At 43.6% G+C, this 24,771-nt stretch overlaps 1 protein-coding gene across 1 annotated transcript in view; it reads left to right on the top strand.

Moving 5' to 3' along the window:
- The window catches only part of CSMD2 (CUB and Sushi multiple domains 2), a 752,464-nt gene that overhangs the window by 484,852 nt on the left and 242,841 nt on the right, over nt 1-24,771 (top strand). Inside the window, exons 19-20 of the mRNA XM_012554226.1 lie at nt 8,878-9,204; nt 14,337-14,531. Coding sequence (XP_012409680.1) covers nt 8,878-9,204; nt 14,337-14,531 — 522 coding nt within the window. The remainder of the gene's footprint in view (nt 1-8,877; nt 9,205-14,336; nt 14,532-24,771) is intronic.

The following is a 24,771-nucleotide window of genomic DNA, read 5'->3' on the forward strand; positions in this document are numbered from 1 at the left end:
AAACAAACTATGGTATATCCACATAATGGAATATTACACAACGATAAAGAACAATGACGAAGCTGTGAAACATCATATAACTTGGTGGAAGCTAGAACTTATTATGCTAAGTGAATTTAGTCAGGCACAGAAGGACAAATACTGTATAAGACCACTATTATAAGAACTCAAGAAAAGGTTTAAACACAGAAGAACACATTCTACACACTACCGGGGAAGTCAGCACAACTGGACTAAACCAAAGCTAAGAAGGTCTGGACACATCTTTCCAAACTGCACTGACCTGTCTATTTCCTTGTCATGTTTCTGCCTCAAGACCAAGAGCTCTCCCCAAGGTCAGGGTCCACATCTGGTTCATCTCTGGATCCTGAGTGCCAAGCACAAGGCCTGGAATGTTAGGCCCACAGCTTAGCATAATTAAGAAAATAGTCTTGGGTTTGAATTCTGGCTCTGTTATTTACCAGCTGTTAACCTCGGGCAAGTTACTTAACATCTCTGTGCATCATTTTCTTCTTTGTCAAATGGAGGATTAATAATGACATTCACCTCATAGAGTGGTTGAGATGATTCAATGAATTAATTCACATAAACTGTTTAGAACAGTTCTTGGCACATAGTAAGCGCTCAGTAGCCATTGTTATAATTGTTTCTTTCAAAGTGTTTAGCACCTGGTAACCATAGTCACCAGAGTCCCGAGTTGGTGCAAATATAATTAATGCACTCTGCTTCTAACCAAAAGGTTGGAAGCTCAAGTCCATCCAGAGGCATCTCAGAAGAAAAGCCTGGAGATCTACTTCCAAAAAAATCAGCCATTAAAAACTGTATGTCACAGCACACACTACAGGGGAAGTGAGCACAACTGGACTAAATCAAAGCTAAGAAGTTTCCTGAATACAGCCAAACACTTCAAGGGATGGAGTAGCAGGGGCGGGGCTCTGGGGACCATGCTTTCAGGAGACATCTAGGTCAATTGGCATAACAAAGTTTATTAAGAAAATGTTCTGCATCCTACTTTAATGAATGGTGTCTGTTGTCTTAAAAGCTAGCAAGCGGCCATCTAAGATGCATCAATTGGTCCCAACCACCGGGAGTAAAGGAGAATGAAGAACACCAAAGATAAAAGGAAAGTATTAGCCCAAGAGACAGAAAGGGCCACATAAACCAGACTTCATCAGCCTGAGACCAGAAGAACTAGATGGTGCCCAGCTACCACCAATGACTGCCCTGACAGGGAACACAACAGAGAGTCCCAGATGGAGCAGGAGAAAGGTGGGAGTGCAGAACTCAAATTCTAGTAAGAAGACCAGACTTAATGGTCTGACTGAGACTGGAGGAACCCCAGAAAGCATGGCCCGTGGATTGTCTATCAGCCCAGAATTAAAACAAGCCAACTCTTCAGACAGGGATTCAACTGGACTGTGGGACATAAAGTGATACTCGTGAGGAGTGTGCCTCTTAGCTCAAGTAGATACAGGAGACTACATGGGAAGCTTCCGTCTGGAGGTGAGATGGGAAGGCAGAGAGGGTTAGGAGCTGGTTGAATGGACACAGGGCATCAGGGGTGGGAAGGAGGAGTGTGCTGTCACAGTATGCGGAGAGCAATTAGGGTCACCTAACAATATATGTATAAATTTTTGTATTGGGGGAAAAAAAAAAGACAGGAAAGAAAGAAAAGACCAGAATGGATGTCAGAAGGGTCTCTGAAACTTGCTCTTGAACATAGAGTAGTTAAAGTGAATGGAAGAAATGATGAAGTAAAAGAGCTAAACAGAAGATTTTAAAGGACGTCTTGAGAAAACAAAGTATTATAATGAAATGTGCAAAGACCTGGAGTTAGAAACCAAAAAGGAAGAACACACTCAGCATTTCTCAAGCTGAAAGAACAAAAAAAAAATTCAAACCTCGAGTTGCAACATTGAAGGATTCTATGAGCAAAATATAGAACGATACAGGAAGCATCAAAAGAAGATGGAAGGAATACACAGAGTCACTGTACCAAAAAGAATTGGTCAATGTTCAACCATTTCAGGAGGTAGCATATGATTAAGAACTGATGACATTGAAGGAAGAAGTCCAAGCTGAACTGCAGGCATTGGCAAAAAACAAGGCTCCAGGAATTGAAGGAATACCGACTGAGATGTTCCAACAAACAGAAGCAGCACTGGAAGTGCTTACTCATCTACGCCAAGAAATTTGGAAGACAGCTACCTGGCCAACTGACTGGAAGAGATCCATGTTTTTGCCCATTCCAAGGAAAGGTGATCCAACAGAATGCGGAAATTATCAAACAATATCATTAGTATCACATGCAAGTAAATTTTGCTGAAGATAATTCAAAAACGGTTGCAGCAGTATATTGACAGGGAACTGCCAGAAGAAATTCAAGCTGGATTCAGAAGAGGACGTGGAACCAGGGATATCATTGCTGATGTCAGATGGATCTTGGCCGAAAGCAGTGAATACCACAAAGATGTATACCTGTGTTTTATTGACAATGCAAAGGCATTCGACTGTGGGGATCATAGCAAACTATGGGTAACACTGGGAATAATGGAAATTCCAGAACACTTAATTGTGCTCATGCGTAACCTGTACATAGACCAAGAGACAGTTGTTTGAACAGAACAAGGGATACTGCGTGGTTTAAAGTCAGGAAAGGTGTTTGTCAGGGGTGTATCCTTTCACCACACTTACTCAGTTTGTATGCTGAGCAAATAATACGAGAAACTGGATTATATGAAGAAGAATACGGCATCAGGATTGGTGGAAGACTCATTAACAAGCTGCGATATTCAGATGACGCAACCTGGTTTGTTCAAAGGGAATAGGACTTGAAGCACTTACTGATGAAGATCAAAGACCACAGTCTTCGGTATGGATTACACCTCAACATAAAGAAAACAAAAATCCTCACAGCTGGACCAACATCATGATAAATAAAGAAAAGATTGAAGTTGTCAAGGATTTCATTTTACTTGAATCAACCATCAATGCCCATGGAAGCAGCAGTCAGGAAATCAAATGGCATGCTGCATTAAGCAAATCTGCTGCAAAAGACCTCTTTAAAATGTTGAAAAGCAAAGATGTCACTTTGAGGACTAACGTCCATCTGACCCAAGCCATGATATTTTCAATTTCCTCGTGCGCATTCAAAAGCTGAACAATGAATAAGGAAGACTGAAGAAGAATAGATGCATTTGAATTATGGTGTTGGCAGAGAATATTAAATATACCATGTACTTCCAGAAGAATGAACAAATCTGTCTTGGAAGTAATACAACCAGAATGCTCCTTAGAAGCGAGGATGGCAAGACTTCGTCTCACATGCTTTGGACGTGTTATCAGAAGGCTCTACCATTTACTAGCTCTGTGACCCTGGCAAGTTACTTAACCTGTCTGCATCTCAGTGTCTTCATCTTTAAATGGGGTTAATAAAAGTACCTACCTCAGGGTGTTCATGTGACATTTAAATGGGATAATTGATGAAAAGTGCTTAGAACATTGCCTGCATTTAGTAACCCTCAATACGTATATAATAATAATTACTATTAACTCTATCTTGTGTTGCCTAAAAGCTTTTTAGTGTCCTTCTCTCCTCTTGGCTCAAACTCTTCTATACTTATTAGGTACAGGATTACCGGAATAAGACTGACTATGGCTTAGGACCCTTAGGAACCAGGCTCACTTCGCTGAATTTGCTGGGAGAGCATTCAGCAGTAGTTTGGAAAAGAAATACCTAACACAGAAAAGGCAAAGAAGAGTGGAGACGGGGAGTCAGGAGGAAACTCACAAGAGTTACCAACTCCTTTATTTTGTTGTAGGTGTGTTTTGTTTTATTTTGTTTTGCAAACATGACTTTATTATTACTTTTCACAGTAGCTTCATTATAACTAATAAGTCAAATATTATACATAAGGATCAATATTATTAATACCAAACATCAATATAGATGCTATAAAGGGATGTAAATGTTTATCCATATCAGTTTTCACGTTAGGATCACCTGGGTCCACTCCACCAATTAAATTGGAATCTTTGGGGCCTTGACACTGATAAATTCTAACTCCCTTCTAATGTGAAGCCTGAGCTATCTGTGCCTGTTCTTTTACTTTTGACCAGTCTGAGTTGTTTTAGCTGTGGGTCTTGTCCCAAAATGAGGGCTGTATTTTACTGCTGTTGGGTGCCATTTGGTCAATTCCGACTCATAGCAACCCCATGTGACAGAGTAGTACTGCCCCCAAAGGGTCTTCTTGGCTGTAATCTTTATGGAAACAGATTGCCAGGTCTTTCTTCCACGGAGCCACTGAGTGAGTTTTAACCACCAACCTTTCAGTTAGCAGCCAAGCACTTAACCATTGCTCCACAGATTAACTTGTATAAATGTATGGTCGTAAATGATGTCTTTTCTCTCTTTTAGCATCTTACCCTCTTTGTGCTTCCTTGCTGTTTCCTTTGAATTCCACTTTTTTGCCTAAATTGACTGCTTTGCCTTTTCCTGTTTGGTAATTTTGAAGATAAACTATTTCATATTCTATTAGTAATTACACTTAACAGCTTTAAAAACATACTCTAACCTATATTTCTCTAATTAACCACAGAAACTATAACAGATTTCTCACAAGACGAGGAAATGAGCATATCTCTTTGCTTCAGCTTTATTGTTTATATCAGTATAATCTGGAGATTTTTACCCTCAAGTATGGACAGAAATGGTATTCTTATATCAGTCTTCTCAGGAATATTTATTATACTTGCATTCCGTTTTTATAACTATGTTTATAGCAATTATTTAGATTTATTACTGTACTGGTTTTTATGCTTACCTCCAATCTTTTCCATTTTTTATTCACCACAACTTTCCCATACTAGAGGTCTTCATTTTGATTCATCTCTTGGTTGGATAGAGAATATCTCCAAATGGTTTTTCAGGAATGTTATGTGGATAGTTTACTTTCTGAGGACTTTCATATTTGAGAGCAGCTTTCTGTTGTCTTTGCTGTTTAATGACTTGGCTAGAACACACCCTTTTCTGCTTTGAATTATTTAGGGAAGCATCTGTACTATGTCGGAGATAAATGTGTTGAAAGCCATGGCACAGTATTTTCCCCTAGTTTCCAGAGCTGACACAAGTGTTTACCTATTTTACAAGCTTCGGTCAATTCTGTTGGTTGTGGGTTGACTGAGGATGGGAGTATGAGGCACATTTGTTCAAGCTGCCATCTTTCTGGGTGATATCAAGCGTTAGATATTCATTGATTTATTCAACACATATTGATTGAACACCTGCAGTGTACCAGGCATTATGGGAGCCATTAGGGATTCAGAGGTGATTAAACACAGTAGATTTCTGCTCTCATGGAGTGTATTTGTATGTTGGAGAGTGGGAGGGACAATCCATATCAACAAAACAGATGAACAAGATAATTTTAAAGTGATAAAGAGAACTGCTGCATAACAGCTGCTCAAATTCAAAAATGGCGCCCTGGAGCTGTACAACATGACAACCCTGGAAAAAGACTATGAAGACGTGGATGCCCATTCAGTGTCACCCCATGAGGGATGAGGGTAGGGACCCAGGTGATGTTAATAAAATTCTCTGCAACAGGTCCATTTGTTTGCATGTTTATGTTGCCCCGGTCATTATCTTCCTTCTGGAACTGTAGGGTTTGTCTTTGTCTTCAGTCTGCCTTGGTGTGTTGTTCTACTGGTAGACACATCTCATGATTTGCCTCCTTTTGCCTTCAAGATAGTTGGCTTTGAATTATGGTTCCTCATTATTTCCATTATGCTTTCACTGGACTCCCACAAAGCTGGAGATGGGATGACGTTGTATGAGCCTCTGTGTCCAGCCCGGAGCCCCCACTTCAGTGCTGATGTCATCTGGGGTTGACAGATGGATCTTTGGCAAATTCTAGAAACACCTCCAAGTATTCTGCTTTCAAACTTAGGACCAGCGAACAGTACTGTTCTCATACTGGGACATATTTTGGAGAGTGGGTAGGAGCTTGGTCCTTGGAGTCAGACTGCAGATTTGAATTTGGCTCTACCATTTACTAGCTGTGTGACCCTGGCAAGTTACTTAATCTGTCTGCATCTCAGTGTCTTCATCTTTAAATGGGGTTAATAAAGGTACCTACCTCAGGGTGTTCATGTGACATTTAAATGGGGTAATTGATAAAAAGTGCTTAGAGCATTGCCTGCATTTAGTAACCCTCAATACGTATATAATAATAGTTACTATTAACTCTATCTTGTGTTGCCTAAAAGCTTTTTTGTGTCCTTCTCTCCTCTTGGCTCAAACTCTTCTATACTTATTAGGTACAGGATTACCAGAATAAGACTGACTATGGCTTAGGACCCTTAGGAACCAGGCTCACTTCGCTGAATTTGCTGGGAGAGCGTTCAGCGGTAGTTTGGAAAAGAAATACCTAACACAGAAAAGGCGAAGAAGGGTGGAGACGGGGGAGTCAGGAGGAAACTCACAAGAGTTACCAATTCCTTTATTTTGTTGTGGGTGTGTTTTGTTTTATTTTGTTTTGCAAACATGACTTTATTATTACTTTTCATAGTAGCTTCATTATAAATAATAAGTCAAATATTATACGTAAGGATCAATATTATTAATACCAAACATCAATATAGATGTTATAAAGGGATGTAAATGTTTATCCATATCAGTTTTCACTTTATACTTTTATATATTAAATTTTTTTTAGAATAAGCCTATATTATTTTTTCATTTTGAAAAAAGTATCACCCAGAAACCCACTACTACCCTAATATGATTTTTATTTTTTGGCTCATGTCCAGTTTTTATGCATATATAAACAAACATTTAATAGCTATAATCAAAAGTATACATATAATTTTGTGATCTGCTATTTTACTTAAAATGATTTTTAACACTCCTCTTTCTACAGGGTCATATTTATCACTTTAACGATTGCATTTAAACTGCATCACATTAAATACTGTAATTTCCCTCACATTGTCGGGCATACATATAAGTTGTTCACAGTTTTTTGCTGCAGTAAAATTACATCACTGTAAACATCTTTGTCCATGTGGCTTTTCTTCTTTTGAATTAATTCCTAGAGATTATTGAGTTAGAATATTTGAATAGTTTCATGACTCTTAATAATTTGTATACTCCCTTCCAAAAAGATTACATCAGCTTTACCCTGCAGCTAGCCATGAATGAACATACTAGTCTCCATGAAGCCTCAACAGTGTTGGGTTTTCTGTTTGTCTGTTTTTTTGGGTTTTTTTTTCCTATATTTTTTTCCTAGTGAAATGGACTGTTTCTCATATTAATTTTATTATCTCTCATATGAATCTTCTGGTCATACTCTTAGCCCATGTAACTATTGAGGTCTTGGTGATGTTTTCATACAATTATAAAAGCTCTTAATTCAATATTGATATTTGCCCTTTGTCATATTTGTTGCAATTATTTTTCCATTCTATTATTTTTCTTTTTAATTTTAGTTTCGTTTTTGTTTGTTGATTTTTCTATAGACAGCAATTTAGATCACTTTCTTGCCTAGTCCCTATTACAGGGCCTGTCAGTAATTAGCATGAAAAGACTATAAAATAAAGGATTTCAGAGGAGTTAACCCTTAGGTAAAGTAGAAGAGCAGCGACAGGAAGTGGGCAGGGCACAGGATGAGGTCTTTAAAAGCTTTAAAACTTCGGTCTAGGAAAGGTCGGGCTTACCTAGCACCTCCTTAGCATAGCTTTATAGCTTGAGGTTTGTAGAATTCCTATGGCATGCCTACAGTTTCCCCACCAGAATCCTTTAACGGAGAGAAATGATCTGGGAATAGCTCCACCCTGGTTACTCCTATGGTGGTGGCCGCAGCTGTGGCAGCAGCCATTACGGTGGTGGTGCTGGTGGCAGAGGCAGTGGTGGCAGTGGTGACAGTGGTGATGGTGGTGGTGGTGACGGTGATGGTGGTGATGATGGTGGCAGTGGAGGCTGTGGCAGCGGTGGTGGCGGTGGTGGTGGCGATGGCCGTGACGGTGCTGATAGTGGTGGCGGTGGCGGTGGTGGTGGTAGCCATGGTGGCGGTGGTGGCAATGATGATGGTTGTGGCAGTGGCGATGGTAGCAGTGATGGCAGTGGTGGTGGTGGTGGTGGTGGCGGCAGTGGTGGTGATGGTGGTGGCGGCGGCAGTGGTGGTGATGGTGGTGGCGGCAGCGGTGGTGGCAATGGTGGCAGTGGTGGTGGTGGCGGCAGCGGTGGCAGCTGTGGTGGCGGTGGTGATGGTGGTGACAGCAGTAGTGGCAGGGGCACTGATGATGGTGGTGGTGGCAATGGTGGTGGCAATGGTGGTGACTGGTGGTGAGCGCAGTGGTGGTGGTGGCAGTGGTGGCAGGGATGGTTGTGGTGGCGGTAGCAGTGGTGGTGTGTGCATAATCCTCTGCACCGAGAGTCAGAAATACCCTCAACTGAGAGACTTTCTTCTGAGTTAAGCAATGCCTGCTCCTGCTGCTGCATACCAAGCCGAGAGGGATCATGTCCTGGCATTCTACACTTAAGCTCGGATGCTGATTTGTCCCCAACACAAGGGACCACAGAGCATGCAGTCACTGGCTGGGGTGAGCACACTGCCAGAGGGAAAGGGGGCCAAAAGAAGACAAACTCCACCGTGTCTGCTGTTTGCCAAGGGGACCCTCCCCAAGGCTCTGCCCAGCATGGAGCCAGCATATTTCCTGCCTAGAGCTCCAAGCCCAGCCAGTCCAGCCCAACCCTGTGTCACCCTTTCTTTCTTTCTGTTGTTCTTAAGACTAAAAGAACTGTCCCCCTGCCAGCCCTCAGTGGCCCCGGCAGAGTGCCGGGGACTCCTAATGACCTCCACTGCTCTTCTCTTGCAGTTTCCTGCTTCTTCAACTTCACCAGCCCCTCTGGGGTCGTCCTGTCCCCCAACTACCCAGAGGACTACGGCAACCACCTGCATTGCGTCTGGCTCATCCTGGCCCGGCCCGAGAGCCGGATCCACCTGGCCTTCAATGACATCGACGTGGAGCCGCAGTTTGATTTCCTGGTCATCAAGGACGGGGCCACAGCTGAGGCCCCAGTGCTAGGCACTTTCTCAGGAAACCAGCTCCCCTCCTCCATCACCAGCAGTGGCCATGTGGCCCGTCTCGAGTTCCAGACTGACCACTCCACAGGGAAGCGGGGCTTCAACATCACCTTTACCAGTGAGTCCTCCCTCTGTCTCCAGCTGACCATCCCTCTGAGCGTTGGCCTCCAGGATGGTTGAGGGTGTTCCTGGGAGGAGTGTTGATGGGGTGGACCAGTCCAAGGACATTGCTGGGCTGCAGTGCTCAGGCAGGGAGTTCCCAATGTGACCACAAAAAAGCATGTGGCTCTGGCCACTGGACTGGGTGTGCTTTTCTATGCAGTCACTCTTTGGAGCATTTATTTCCCATAGATGTGACAGATACTGTACAGGAGCCTGATCCTCAGCTTTCTTTCTCATGCTCTCCCTCCTAGAAGGCCCAGCTATAACCAGAGAGGGACCAGGGGAAAGAAAGCCTCTGTCATCTCTCATTCACTCCTGATTCCCTCTCTGACATGCTCCTCCAAATCCCCGATTGCCTACTGACTGATGGCTTCTGGTTTTCTTGATGGAATTGCTTTGCCGGACTCCCATTCTCCATAGTCAAATCAGAAACAGTGTTTCTGTTTGGCTCCAAGACTTATTGGAGCCAACTCTTAAGATATTTCCTCATAGCCTCTCCCAGGCCACAGACTGAAATTTGTACCTCCAGTTTCAATCCTGGGCACCCTTTTCTAGAAGCCACCTGAAGCTCAGCAGTGATTGTTTTCATTCTGTGTCTCATAGGGTTACAGTAGGGGTGGGATGGAGAAGAGGCTTGGAGACTAGAAATAGCAAGGAGCCAAAGGTAGCAAGAATTGGTTATCAGACCATAATAAGCCACAAGCCCTGTGAGTTTGGCCAAGGACAAATGGCAGTGGGGATGAAGCTGGGTCTGCCTGAGAAATTAGCCAGATTGATTTCCAGAGGATCCATTTCCAGAGGCTGCTTGTGAAATGTTGTTGTTGTTATTAGCTGCTGTTGAGTTGACCCCCAACTCACAGTGACCTTGTGCACAATGGAATGAAATGCTACCTGGTCCGGTACCATCTCCATGGTCTGTTACCGATTGGACCATTGTGCTCCATAGGGTTTTCACTGGCTGATTTTTGGAAGCAGATCACCAAGCCTTTCTTCCTAGTCTTGTCTTAGTCTGGAAGCTCTGCTGAAACCTGTTTAGTGTCATGACAATACACAAACCACCACCGACAGAGGGTGGTGGCTGCATATGAGGTGCATTGGCCAGGAATTGAACCAGGTCTCCCACATGAAAGGTGAGAATTCTACCACTATACCACCACTGCCACCGTTGTGAAATGAAAGCCTTCAATACAAGCTCCACCCACAAATGGACACAGAGAGCTCTTCCATCTAGTACTTTTGGACAAAATGGATCTCCTCCCAACACCTCCCACCCCCCGCCAACCCTTGACATAGAAGCCTTGTCTCCCTGTTTCACCTATCCCTGGGGTCCAGTTGGGCTGGAGACAATAAGTGCTAAGTGGTGGGTCATTTGGGGCCCCTGATTCCCACTGACCACCCACAGAAAAGCCCTTCCTTGGTGGTTCTCCTCACCAGCCTTCAGAATGCTTACACATCCTTCGCAAAGGGGCATGCCTCCTCCGTTCCCATCATCATATAGGCAGAAGAAAGTGGAACCAAGTTCTGTCTGTCTCAGCCTTCCTAGTATGAAAGCACCAATAATGTTGGTTTTTAGCTTATCTCTTCTCATCTCTGCTTTTCCCATGAGATCATGAGCTCTGCAATGGTGGAGGTATATCTTACTTACCTTTCTATCCCCTCTGCCCAGCACATGGTCAGTACGTGTTTATTGAGTGGAAGCATCCATGAATGACTAAATGCTCTTCCTGCGCTGTGATGTGAGTGGACAGAAGAACGAGGGTAACAGGCATCCCAGGGAAGCCCATTTATCCAGGGTGGTGAGGGCTGAGAACTCCGCAGGTTCAAAGACACTGCAGGGGGACTTGGGGCAAAAATGCATACTCATGACCTCCTAGGAAAATCAGATCCTATTAAAGCCCCCGCTCTCCAGAAAAGAAACAAATACTGAGTCCCTGGGAGGAAGAGGCAGAAGAAATCCAGAGAGTGCACTTCACTTTGAGGGCAGTGGACTTGACCTAAGGGTTGAGCTCTTATTTACCATTTCTTTCCAAGTTTTCCCCATCTTATAAAAGTGCTGTTGTTGTTGTTAGTTGCCATTGAGTCATCTTCAACTCCTGGCAACCTTATGTGTAACAGAATGAAATGTTGCCTGGTCCTGCACCATCTTAATGATCGTTGGTATGTTTGAGTCCATTGTTGTGGGTATTGCGTCAATCTATCTCATTTTCACTGACCCTCTACTTTACCAAACATGATGTCTTTTTCTAGTGATTGGTGATGCATATCCAATGTCAGAATACTCAAAAAACAGAGAACAAGACAAAGAAGAAACTTTAAATACCTCCCAAAATCCTGCTACACAGAAATGGCTCTTGGTAACATTTGGTGAACACTACTACAGATATTGGGGGGCCCTGGTGGCTCAGTGGTTAAGCACTCAGTTGCTAACAGAAAGGTCGGCATTTCAAACCCACCAGCCGTTCCACGGGAGAAAGATGTGGCGGTCTGCTTCTGTAAAGATTTCAGCCTAGGAAACCCTATGGGGCAGTTCTACTCTGTCCTATAGGGTTGCTATGGCTTGGAATAGACTCTACAGCAGTGGGTTTGGTTTATTGGTTTTTTACGTTGATTTGAAATCTTTGTCTCTATAACTAGCATCAGTAATCCTGTATGCACCTCTAGAACTCCTTGACATAAACCTAATCCTTCTTCCACGTGGAACATTTTGGATAATGATAATAGTAAACCAGTAGCCATCTAGTCAACTCCAACGCATAGCAACCCCATATGTGTCAAGATAGAACTGTGCTCCATAAGATTTTCAGTGGCTGATTTTTCAGAAGTAGAACAACAGGCCTTTCTTCCAAGGTGCCTCTGGGTGGACTCAGACCTCCAACCTTTCAGTTAGCAGACGAGCATGTTAACTGTTTGCACCATCCATGGACTCCTAATGATGATAGTAGCTACCTTTTACTGAGCACCTATTGTGTGCCAGACCCTGTGTTGAGCACTTTACAGTTGTCACCAGTAGCCTCAAACCAAAATCTCCATAAACTATGAAATATCCCTGTTCATAGACCAGGAAACTGAAGTTTGGAAAGGTTCACAGGTAGAAGTGGGCAATATTTAAGTCCTTAACTTAGAGCTTTTCTCCTAGATGTGTGAAATAAACCCCGTAACCCTGCTCTGTGTGTGTGTGTGTGTCTGTGTGTGTCAGTGTGTGTGTGTGTCTCTGTGTGTGTGTGTGTGTGTGTGTGTGTCTCTGTGTGTGTGTGTGTGTGTGTGTGTGTCTGTGTGTCTGATAGGTTTTTGGATAGACAAAACTTGGACTTTTCTTCCCATACCGTATTTCTAAATGTCAAGGTGATGTCATGGTCATAGTTCCTGCTGAAGAAAGGTTGTGAGACTGAAGTCCAGGCTGACCTAGACTTTGCTCTTCACAATCATCTCCATGCCAGAAACTCCCACAGCTCATGCTCAGTAGGGAGGATCATCAGGTTTGCAGGCCTCTTGCCTCCAGCAAGATCAGCAGCCTCCACCGCTGCTTCTGTTTCTGACTGCGCAAGTGTTTCAATCACTAGGGAATTTCAAAGGCTCGTAAATTGGACTCTTGAATCTGGCACATGTTTGTGCAGCCATGGAGCCTGGCCTCCACTGGACAGCCACCATCTTGCAAACAACAGGGATGTACATAGGACCTGACCGGTCCCTGGGTTGGTAGCGCAAATGTTTGCACTCAGCTACTAACCAAAAGATTGGTGGTTTGAACTCACCTGGCCATGCTGAGGAAGGAAGGGCTGGCAATCTCTCATAAAGATTATGGCCAAGAAAACCCTATGGAGCTCAGTTCTACTGTGTAATACATGGGGTCACGATGAGTCAGGATTGACTCGAAGGCAATATGTTTGGTTTGGGTTTCCGTTTAGTGCCACAACTATGGCATCATGATGGAGGAAGGCTGGGAACGTGCTTGGTGGGCATGGAGTAGGAAAGGTATCTTTCCATGTGGGGAAGGGAGGAAGGAAAGGAACTCATCCCCAGTGAGGGCTTATTGCCTGCCATGTGCTGTAGCAGATGCTCACCACTTTCATATTCATATCAACTTTAACTTTATTTACATCTCAAAATGACCCAGTAATTGAAGTATAATTTTATAGGTTAGGAAACTGAGGCTCAGCAAGGTTACATAAGCTTCCCAGGGCCATGTCACTAATCAGAGGCAAAGCTGATTAAACTCACAGCGTTCTGGCCCTTTCCTCTCCCCTCTCACTGCATTATCAGTTGCCAGGGCAGAGTGAGAGACAAGGAAACGAAGGGAATGGCTTCAGACAGGGTTAATTCCAGGGCACCTACTTTATGATTCTGAGTGTTTATTAGTGTCAGAGGATTTAGAGTCCTGCTCACCTGCAGCATAAATGATCCCCTTTAACTGTCTGAAGTTAGGGAAGCGTGGAATGGATTTGACATTGGCGAGACAGATCTGCTCCTTAGTCACATTGAGCCTCGCTTTCCTCATTTGTAAACTGGGGTAATAATATCTATCTCATGGAACCATTACATGGTATAAATAAGCTAACATGAGAAACACTCAGCTCACTGCCTGATCTATAAATGTTCATTAGATTGACATTGAATTAGATGCTCAGGAAAGCAGAAGATCGGGTTTAACAAGCACCTGCTTTTTGCCCAGGAGCACCTGGAGAGTCCAAACAGTTAACGGACTCAGCAGCTGAAAGAAAAGTTGGAGGTTTGTGTCCACCAGAGGCACCTTGGCAGAAAGACCTAGCGATCTACTTCTGAAAAATCAGCCACTGAAAACCCAATTGAGCACAGTTCTACTGACACGTGAGGTTGCCATGAGTCGAAATCAACTAGATGGCAACAGTTTGGGGTTCTGTTTCTCTTTGTTTTTGGCTTTCTGCCCGATGTGGCGCATCGGTCCTAACCCCAGGGTTCCTGCTCCTAAGGTATCTAGCTCTCCCTCCAGCATGGTAGGTTCTTGGGGGAAGTCGGGGCAGTGTAGGTTTGTCCATGATAATGAAGCCTGTTTTCTCCGGGGGTCCCCACACCAGCTCTGACTAATCATGCCCTTGACCCTTATCCATACAGCATTCCGACACAACGAGTGCCCGGATCCTGGTGTTCCAGTGAACGGCAAACGGTTTGGGGACAGCCTTCAGCTGGGCAGCTCCATCTCTTTCCTCTGTGATGAAGGCTTCCTGGGGACCCAGGGCTCAGAGACCATCACCTGCATCCTGAAGGAGGGCAGCGTGGTGTGGAACAGCGCCGTGCTGCGATGCGAAGGTACGAGCCTGCTGGGCTGGGATCCGTTTTGGTATTCATTCTTCCTCTTCTCCCAGAACCCAAGGCCACTCTCTCACTTTTACACCGTTCCAACAGGGGCTTTATATAACCACTTTGCATAGGATTTGAATTGTAACCAGAGATTAAACCTGGAGAAATGCTGGTTCTGGAATGTCAGGCATCAAAAACACGTCTTCTTTCAAGCTGGGAGCCTTCCCAATATCACAGCCATTAGGAGCCCTGCTTCCGGCTTCTGCCCAGGGGAGCTCCATCAGCCCCAGCAGCCTTGGCAGTGCTGGGAGCTTTTCAGGCTGCCTAGCACTCTTCCCTTCTGCACATGCTAATTCTCCCCTGTTCCCTGGGACATCTCCCAAGCTCGGCCTTTGTGCCCATGTTAAATGCTGCCTTGATATCCTCACATCAGTGTCCAGGAGGCGAAGGGCAGACCAGCCAGAAGAAGCACAGCTTGACATGCGTGGGAGGTTCATTATGCCATCTACTCAGTCTGCCTCGCCACACAGCATGGTTCCTGCCTCAATTTCAGACAGCAGCCATCTGTTCCACCAAGCGGCAGGCATTTTTAACACAGATTAAGCTTCTTGAGGGTAGGAATCATGTCAAATTTGTATACTAGCATTGTGCTTGGCACAGAAGAGCTGCTAAATCAGTATTTGTGAATAATGGGTGGACAGTCAATACCCCCCAGGCCTTCTGGGGCAGAGATGTGGCCTTTCAGGAGCCAGATAGCATCTTCCTCTCATCTCATGTGATAGACAAAGGGTGGAGACCTAAGAGACCTCCCGACTTAACCTTTTCCAACCCCAAATCTTACACACTGGCCAGCAAGCGGGAAGGACAGGGGAATGGATGAGGAAGCGAGTGTGCCATAGAGCAAGCACCGCCCCAGAGCTGACAGGTGGGTGGATGAGAGAGGACAGACCACCAAGGACACACAGCACATCCCCACCAGCAAAGAGGTCCAGGGTCGAGGTGGGCTTTCGCTTCAGAGGGGCCTTGGCTGGAATCCTGGCTCTGCCACTTACCTGGAAAAGTTGCTTTGTCCCTCTGAGGCTCTGTCTTTTTGGCCAGAAAAAAAGATACAATAATAAGATACATAAGTAAAGTGCAGATCGTGGCCCAGAGTACTCGTGAATGTTAGCTGTGCTCTCACTGAGGTTGGGGATCTTCCTGGACCTCATATCCCCCATATCTGGCGTGTAGTTTGGCACTTGGGCAACGCTCAGTAAATACTGGTTGATGAATCATGAATGAGTGCATGAATAAAGACATGAATGAATGAACTAGGCTAGAGCTTCCCTAATGAGCAACATGTCAATGAAAGGCCTGACGCTAGCCAGACTGCCTGCTCCACATCCCTGTGACTTACCAGCTGAGTCACAGAGGGCAAGGGACTTGACCTCTCTGTGCTTCGGTTGCCCTGTCTGTGAAATTCAGAATAATGCCGGTGACCTCTTCACAGAGTTGTCATGAGGATGCATGGCCCTTGGATCAGTGCCTGACATGGAGGTAGAGCTCTGTAAGGATTAGCTGTTAGCATTATTTTAACTTGATTTTAACCATTTCTTCATCAGACCAATCAGATTTGCATATTCTCCACTTTAGGGGATCAAATGATGAGTCTCGTTCCTTCCAGTTGCCCACCCCAACCATGAAAAGAATAGATTTTCCTTCTGTCCTCCAAGGCCACCACAATGTGGTCCACACAACCTCATCTGCCATTCTTCCCCAGCACAGTCAGCGCTTTTGGAAATGAAACAGCTTAGGAGTCAGAGTAACCACGTGAAGCTCATGGCTTCACCCCTTCCCAGCTGCAGAACTGATAGATTACGTCACACCCTGGACCTCGGCTCCCTGATCTGCAGAAGGGGATCATCACACTTGCTGGTGGAGCTGTTTGCAGGTGAAACAAGGTGGCCGTGCAAAGCAGCCCGCCAGGGCCCAGGGTCTGGAGGGCTGCCAGTCAGGCTGGTTTACCTCTCTTCACCTCTCCTTCGGGCTGCCCCTCATTCTTTCCTTGCACCCGTCAGTCTCCTCTGATTTCTTTGGTTTTCCTCATGTCAATCCATCTCGTCCAGGACATCTTCCCTATCTCCAGCGCATCTGGTCTCTGCCTTCTCCTAATTCCTATTCTTTTCATGGGCACTTTAGTGGAGATTTCCTCTTAGCATCATCAGAGTCCCTGTGTGGTGCAGATGGTTGATGTACTCGGCTGCTAACTGAAATGTTGGCAGTTTGAGTCCACCCAGAGACACCTCAGAAGAAAGGCCTGGCAATCTACTTCTAAAATATCAGCCATTGAAAACCCTATGGAGAGCAGTTTACTCTGACACACATGGGGTCACCATGAATCAGAATTAACTCGATGACAACTGGTTTGGTTTTGTTTTCTACCAGCATTACATTTGTCTTTACCAGTTCCATGGGCCTTGGTCCTATCTTCCCACCAAGACGGTGGGCAGTTCCAGGGCCGAAGCCCAGACCCCAGGTGCCCCGGGACTAGATCTAAGGGGCTCAGTCCCAACGGAGCTGACCCCGCTGAAAATCCCCCTCCCTCTCCTCCTCATCTCTCCACCCCCTGCCCTCCTGAATCAAGGGTTCCCAGACCATAGTTCAGCAGGTACAGTGAAACGTTCATGACCACGTGTGAGTGAGAGAGCCCGCGAGAATTTGACCTCTGATAGTGGATTTTAAAGCAGCTGTCACTATTTCATAGTGTGGGGGAAATGGAATTAAATTAAAAGTCCTAATTGGGATATTAAAACTGTCTTATTCATTCTGTCCCTAGAGGGGGAAGCACAGTACGTTTTGGAGCAACAGGCTACCAGAAATAAGGGACAGCCTGTTGGAGACCCTAACTTGGCATGGGGAGAATCTCTCTCTGTTTTCAGAGTGATGGGCATTTGATGAGAGCCAGATGCTACCTAGGGTAGCTGGGAGGGGGAAAAGAACAGTTGTCGTCGAGTCAGTTTTGACTCATGGTGACCCTGCCATGTGTGTCAGAGTGGACTGTGCTCCATAGAGTTTTCAATGACTGATTATTCAGAAGCAGATTGCCAAGCCTTTCTCCTGAGACACCTCTGGGTGGACTCAAACCTCCAACCTTTCAATTAGAACCCAAGTATGTTTGCATCACCCGGGGACTCCAAAATAGAGAAACCTCCCGGGACTCTGCCCCTCTTTGGCCCTTTTCCCTGTTCATGCCCAAACCTTGAGAGATCCCTGCTTTGTAATCAGCATCTTTGTCTTTTCCATTTTTTCTAGTTTTGTTTTTGATTAAGTGTCCCCACCTTGTGGACAATTAAATGCTAATGGTCTTTTTAAAAATCTTTTAATATATGCTAAGAGCCACTTAGCTTTTGAGAGGCTATAATGGGACAAGGGGGAAATGGCTGCTTCTCCTAAATTTAGAAAGAAGGATGATGATCTGGGTGATCAAAAGCAGAGGTCTCGAACCTTCTTCTAAAAGGACAGATGGGAAGTATTTTCAGCTCTGCGGACCATAAGGTCTCTGCTCAGCTCTGCCATTGTAACACGAAAGCAGCCTTAGACTATGCACAAATGAATGGGCCTGAATTGGCCCGAGGGCTGTAGTTCACCAGCCTGGGAGCAATGGTAGTTCAGCGGTAGAGTTCTTGCCTTCCATGAAGGTCTTAAGACCAGGGTTCACTCCCCAGCCAATGCACCTCATGTGCAGCCACCACTTGTCCATCAGTAGAGGCTTGCATGTTGCTATGATGCTGAACAGTTTCCAGCGGAGCTTCCAGACTAAGACAGGCTAGGAAGAAAGACCTGGAGATCTACTTCTGAAAAATCAGCCAATGAAAGCCTTATGTATAACAATGGTTTAATCTGCAACCAATCGTGGGGAAGGTGCAAGAGCGAGCAGCGAGAAGAACTAGATGGTGCCTGGCTACCACCAGTGACCACCCTGACAGGGAACACAACAGAGAGTCCCTGATGGAGCAGGAGAAGAGTGGGGCACAGAACTCAAATTCTAGTAAGAAGACCAGACTTAATGGTTTGATTGAGACTAGAGGGACCCTGTAAGACATGGCCCCCAGACTCCCTGTTAGCCCAAAACTAAAACCGTTCCTGAAGTCAACTCTTCAGACAAAGATTAGACTGGACTATGGGACATAAAATGATACTTGTGAAGAGTGTGCTTCTTAGCTCAAGTAGATACATGAGACCAAATGGGCAGCTCCTGTCCGGAGGTAGGATGAGAAGGCAGAAAGGAACAGGAGCTGGTTGAATGGACACGGGAAATCCAGGGTGGAAAGGAGTGTGCTGACACGTTACAGGGATAGCAACTAGGATCACATAAGAATGTGTGTATAAATTTTTGTATGAGAAACTAACTTGAATTGTAAACTTTCACTTAAAGCACAGTTAAAAAAGAAAATAAGAGCAGGCAGTGTTTTGTTCCATTGTGCACGGGGTCACCATGAGTTGGGAACCGACTGGACAGCAGCTAACAACAACAACAAATCTAGAGTACAGAGGACATAGGAGATCCGTATGTTTAAAATCAGCAGTTTCCTGAGAAGGACTTCCAGGTAGTGAAGGCAGCTGCATAGGAGTACCTGGTCTTTTTCTCCCCCACATTCATCTCTGTCTTGTCTCCTTTGAGGAGGAACCAAATAATCATACCCCACTACAATAAGTATTTTATAAGTATTCCTCATTTTAGCCTTGCACCAGTCCAAGGAAGTAATTATGGTTGTCATCCCCACTGAGCACAGAGAGGTTAAGTCACTTGCCCAAGGTCCTCCCAGCTTGCAAGCAATGGAGCCAGGATTTAAACCCAGGCTTTTAGCTCCATTGTTACTGTATTTTTCTTGAATAACATCACTAAAGAGAATATAATTTCAAACATGTTTATGAAAGACTTAAAAACCTTCCACAAGTAAAATGAAAAGCAGGTTGCCTACTTTCTGTATCCCAGTAGAAAATTAAAACAAAGAAAACATATTGCCTATTGCAAAAGACAAAGGGGACAGGACACCACACAGAAGCATCAGAAATTGACAGCATAGAACAAAATGACAGCAGTAAGACAAACATATCAGTTATGACAATAAAGGTAATTAAACTCCCTGTTAAGAGAAAAAGATTCAAAGAGTGAGTTTTTAGAAAATATGCCGCATACAAGAAATACACTAAAGGAAAGGAGATATTTTTATGTTTTGATTTTTAAAGTAACGGTTGGTGGTTGTAAAAATTTCAAACAATACGCACGTGTGATAAAGTTCAGGATGCAAATACTCATTTCCCAATCCCACTCCTCAGAGGAAAAATGGTGTCACAATTTCGTTGTAAACATGTCCACTATTTTTTTTTTTTCTCTGTATGTACACCAAATGTGTTACTTTTACAATCAAGTGGAGAAAAACATCCTACAGAAACAAAGCCGATTCTCCCCACTGCCGTAAGAGAAATCTAAGTGATGGTCCTAGTTCATTCAGGCCTCCGAGGGAGATGGAGTACAGGTGGTTGTTGAGTTTCTAACATTATCTCCTTTAATTTTCATGTCATCTTGTGATAAAGATACTATTATACTCTATAGGTTGAGAAATCTGAAAACCAGAGAAGTGACTGGACTTGCCCAAGATGACCCAGCTAGTAAAAATTGAGCACTTACTATGTGCTAATACTAGGCTATGTGCTTTACGCATATTGTCCTATTGAATCCTCATGACAACCCGAGGAGGTAGGTGCTGTTATTATCCTCATTTCACAGATGAGGAAACTGAAGTACAGAGTGGTTAAGTAACTTACCCAAGATCACACAGCTAAGAGAATAGGAGGGTCAGGATGTAAATCCAGGTAATCTGACTTCAGAACCATCTCTTTTAACCACCGAATGAGGACTGCCAGACTCCACACTTCATTCTCCTTTCATTCTATGACAAACTAGTGGAGGATGGGCAGTGGGAAGTGGAAGACGTGCGGTAGGGGGCGGAGGTGGGTAGTGGGGAGGCAGGGCTGAAGCAAGTAGGAGGCTACCCTTCAGGCTGTGAGATGAAATCGCTCTAGCATTAGAGAGAGAGCTTTCACTACTTCTGGTCATTCACACAGGACAGCCAGTCTACTGAATGCCCTTTGATGGTAGCCTAGATCCCAATGGGGAAGCAGAAATCAGGACAGGCATTCCCACACCCACCCATCATGGTTAGAAACGCAGGCTCTGGAGCCAGACTGCCCAGGTTTAAATCCTGCTCCGCCACCTAGCTGTGTCTTCCTGGGCAAGTCACCTAACCTCTCTATGAAATGAGAGTAGTTTCCTCAACTATGAAATGAGGATAATACCAGTACCCCCTTTTTAGGTTGTTAGAAAGACTAATGCACATTATTAGGGCTCAATGAGTATTAATTAGTTCTTTGCCTCCTGTCACCATCCCCAACTTCTTGTATTGCGTAACTTTAGCATCAGAAGTCAGGAGAGGTGGGTCATCCCTCACAGGGGACGTGAGCCCCTCATGTGAAGCCCAGTATCCCTAACTTTCAACCAGTATTTCATTCCTTCAATAAAATATTTATTGAGTACCTACTATGTGCCAGCACTGGACTAAGCGTAGTGTCCCTTTTCTGTCTTGTCACCAAGTTTCTCTGTTCAAGTGAGAATCCTCTTCATTTTCTTTCTTTCCTTTTTTTTTTTTATTTGTTTATTTGTTTCTCCCCCCCACCCCCACTATTTTTAATGGAAAATTTCAAACCTATAAAAAAACAGAGAATAGTATAATGAACTCCCATACACCCATCTGTCACCGGTTTGGAGAATTATAAACTCATGGCCTGTTTTGTTTCATCTATATCCTTACCCACCCATCCCCCTCACTCTGGGATTATTTTGAGGCACATTTCAGATACATTATTTCATCCACAAACATTTTAGCCTGTATCTATAACAGATAAGAAGACTCTTTAAAACATAACCATGATTCTGTTATCCGAAAAAATTAAAAATAATTGCTTAATGAAATCAAACTTCCATGATTTTCTAATACTTTTTTAACAGTATTTTTTTTTAAATCATCATCCTAGTTAGAGTCATGCATTACAAATGGTTGATAAATCTCTTGAGTCTATTTTAATTTATAGATTTCTACCCCTGCCCCTTGTGATTGTTTTGTTGGAGAAGCGGGTCATTTGTCCTGTGGAGCCTCCTGCATTCTGAATTTTGCCGATGGCATCCCTGAGAGGTTGTTTAACGTGATCCTCTTTCTCTTCTACTTCCTTTAATTGGTGGTAAGATCTAGAGACAGTCAGATTCAGGTTCCATTTATGGCGAGAATATTTTATAGGTGGGCTCAGCGCCTCCATCAGAAGCACATAACATCTAGCTGTTGCTCTTTTGGGAATGTCAGGCGCCACTGATGAGTGTAGCCCAGGAACTGCAAAACAGTAACATTCTATCATTTCGCCTCATTTATGAGCTGAAATACTTCTATGAAGAAAACTTGCCCTCATCAACTATTTGGGTACCCTTAGGTATACAATTCATAAAGAAAAGGCAAGAGAAATACTTCATTATTTTCCTTTATTTATCAGTTTTCATATTAATGAGTTAATTATCTCACATCTTCCAAAGCTGAAATTTTACAATGTCATTACAGTCCAATGGATTTAAACATATTTTATGTATTTCAATCCATTATAGTCATTATTCTAATTGGCACTCAGATTGCCCCATTAGCCAGTGGAAGCCTTTTGAAGTTGACTCCTGTGCCAAGTCATCTTGATAGCTTCCTTGCTTTCTAGTTTGACAAAATGTCCATTCTCATCTTGAGAATTTTCTGCCTCTGACCTAGAATCAGCTATGTCTCCAAGCAGCCCTGGTTCCTTTTAGTGGAAAATGGTATTTAGAATCCGGGCACTGGAGGTGCTTATTACTACTGAGTTGGTCCTTTTCAATGAACAGAGCTAGGAACTACTTTTTAAAGATAAAATGCACCGTGGGTTCCTATTATTTCAAACTTAGGATTACTTTTCTTCTTTTTTAACTGAAGTTTCTCTATCTCACATCTACATCTTATTTCATTCTTGCTGAAAATTCCAGTTCCCAGCAACACCAACATAGTTTCTCATTTGCTGTATCCCATAAAACATACCCAAGAATCTCAGAAAAGGAATACAGTAAAACCTGTGAAAGCCAGTACCTGTGTAAGGTAGAAAGCTGTGAGAGAAGGAAAACGCAAATATTTCCCACTACAAAGAGCAACAGAAAAGTGGCAAGACTGCACCCTGTCAGAGGAGGAAAATTTTCGAGACAGGGAAAAACAAGGCAGTCCCATTGTCTCTGGCTCTCACAGGTTTCACTGTATCTTACAACCAACAGCAACATGATTACTGACAATAGTTTGTATTTTGTTTTATTTTTCAGTTGTTTTTGTCCTTATATCTGACTAGAGGTGGGCTATTAAATTACTATGTTTTAAAATCTCTATGACTAGTATCTTTATGTCGGAAGATACAGTATGGTGCTCATTTATTTCACTGTATTTTTGCTTTTTATAAATTACTTATCAAATTTAATCTTTGTTTTTAATTATGTCACATATTTATAAGTTCAAAAATAGTTAAATCTATAAAAGAAGGTATATTCTGAGAAGTCTAGCTTCTATCCCTGTTCCTGTCCACTCTGTTCCCTCCCTCTGTCCATAGATAACCTTTTAGTTTTTGGTTTACCCTTTCACTGATTTTTAATATGAGCAAGTCTGTGTGTGTGTGTCTCATCCCTTTCTTAGATAAATGGAATCATACTATGCCCACTATTCTCTACCTTGCTTTTTTTCACTTAACCTTATGTTCTGGACACCATTTCAAGCATTATGTAGATATTCCTCATTCTTCTTTATAGCTGCATAAATACTTCATTTTGTGGATTACCCCAGTTCATTCAGTCAGTTCCCTCTAGCTGAACATTTGGGCTATTTCCATTCTTTTGCTATTGCAAGTAGTCCTATCTTATATAGCAATATATGTGTGTGTGTGTGTGTCTTCATAGTTTTGCCGGTGCATCTTTGGGATAGAATCTGAGAAGTAGAATTGTTGGGTCAAAGAGTAAATGCATATGAATTTTGCTAAATGTTGCCAAATTCCCCTCCATAAGGACATGCCATTTTGCATTTCTACCAAAACAGTACTAATATGCCTGGTTTCCCATAGCCTCAAGTGTCATAAAACTTCAATTTTTACACATCTGATAGATGAGAAATAGTATCTCCATGTAGTTTTACTATGTGTTTTTCTTGTTAAGAGTGAGGTTCAGCATCTTTCCAAATGTTAAAGAAATACCGCATTTAAGAATCTTTCTCTCCTAATCTCCTAATCGTTGAGTTGATTCTGACTCATAGCAACCCTTTTACTTTTTCCCCCCATAAGGAATAAAATAAAATAAAATCCTCAGTATAAAACAAAGATGAGGGTGGGTTGGGTGGAGGAAAAAGAAGAGGGGAATAAAAGGGTGTAGTGGATTGAATGGTGCTCCCCACTACCCACCAAAAAAAAAAAGAAAGAGAAAAGATTGTATCCAATCCAGAACCTGTGAAAGTGGCCCTACTTGGAAAAAGGGTCTTTGCAGATGTAACTAAGTGAAGAATCTTGAGGTGAGATCGTCTTGGATTATCTTGATGGGCCCAAAAGCCAGTGTGAATTGTCTGTATAAGAGGAGGAGAAAACGCGGATAGAAAGGGAGAAGGCACAAGAGGAGAGAGGAGGCCGCCATGTGAAGAGACAGAGGCAGAGATTGGAACGATGCACCTAAAAGCCAAAGAACGCCTGGAACCACCAGAAGATGGAAGAGGCAAGGAAGGATTCTCCCCTGGGGCCTTGATTTTGGACTTCTGGCCTCCAGAACTGTGAGAGAATATGTTTACTTAGGGTTTACTAGGCTGTAATCTTTTTGGGAGCAGATCACCAGGTCTTTCCTCTCGCAGAGCAACAGCCAGTGGGTTCAAACCACCTACTTTTTGGTTAGCAGCCGAGAGCTTAGCCGAGGCAACTATACTCTGGAATATGAAAATGAACAATAGAGAGTGGAGGACTGAATGAATAGAGAAGCCATCTGGCAAACACAGGAGCAAGACAAGAGACTAACTAGCCAACATAATAACAGTAGTGCAGGAAAAGAAAACAAAATGTCAACCACCAAAGGAAGGAATTGAGTTTTCCTCTCGGGAGACATTGTGTAGTGTTTTGTTGATGTGTATAGCTTGAA

The sequence above is a fragment of the Trichechus manatus genome, unplaced genomic scaffold, assembly GCF_000243295.1.
Source record: "Trichechus manatus latirostris isolate Lorelei unplaced genomic scaffold, TriManLat1.0 scaffold00015, whole genome shotgun sequence".
NCBI lineage: Eukaryota > Metazoa > Chordata > Mammalia > Sirenia > Trichechidae > Trichechus > Trichechus manatus.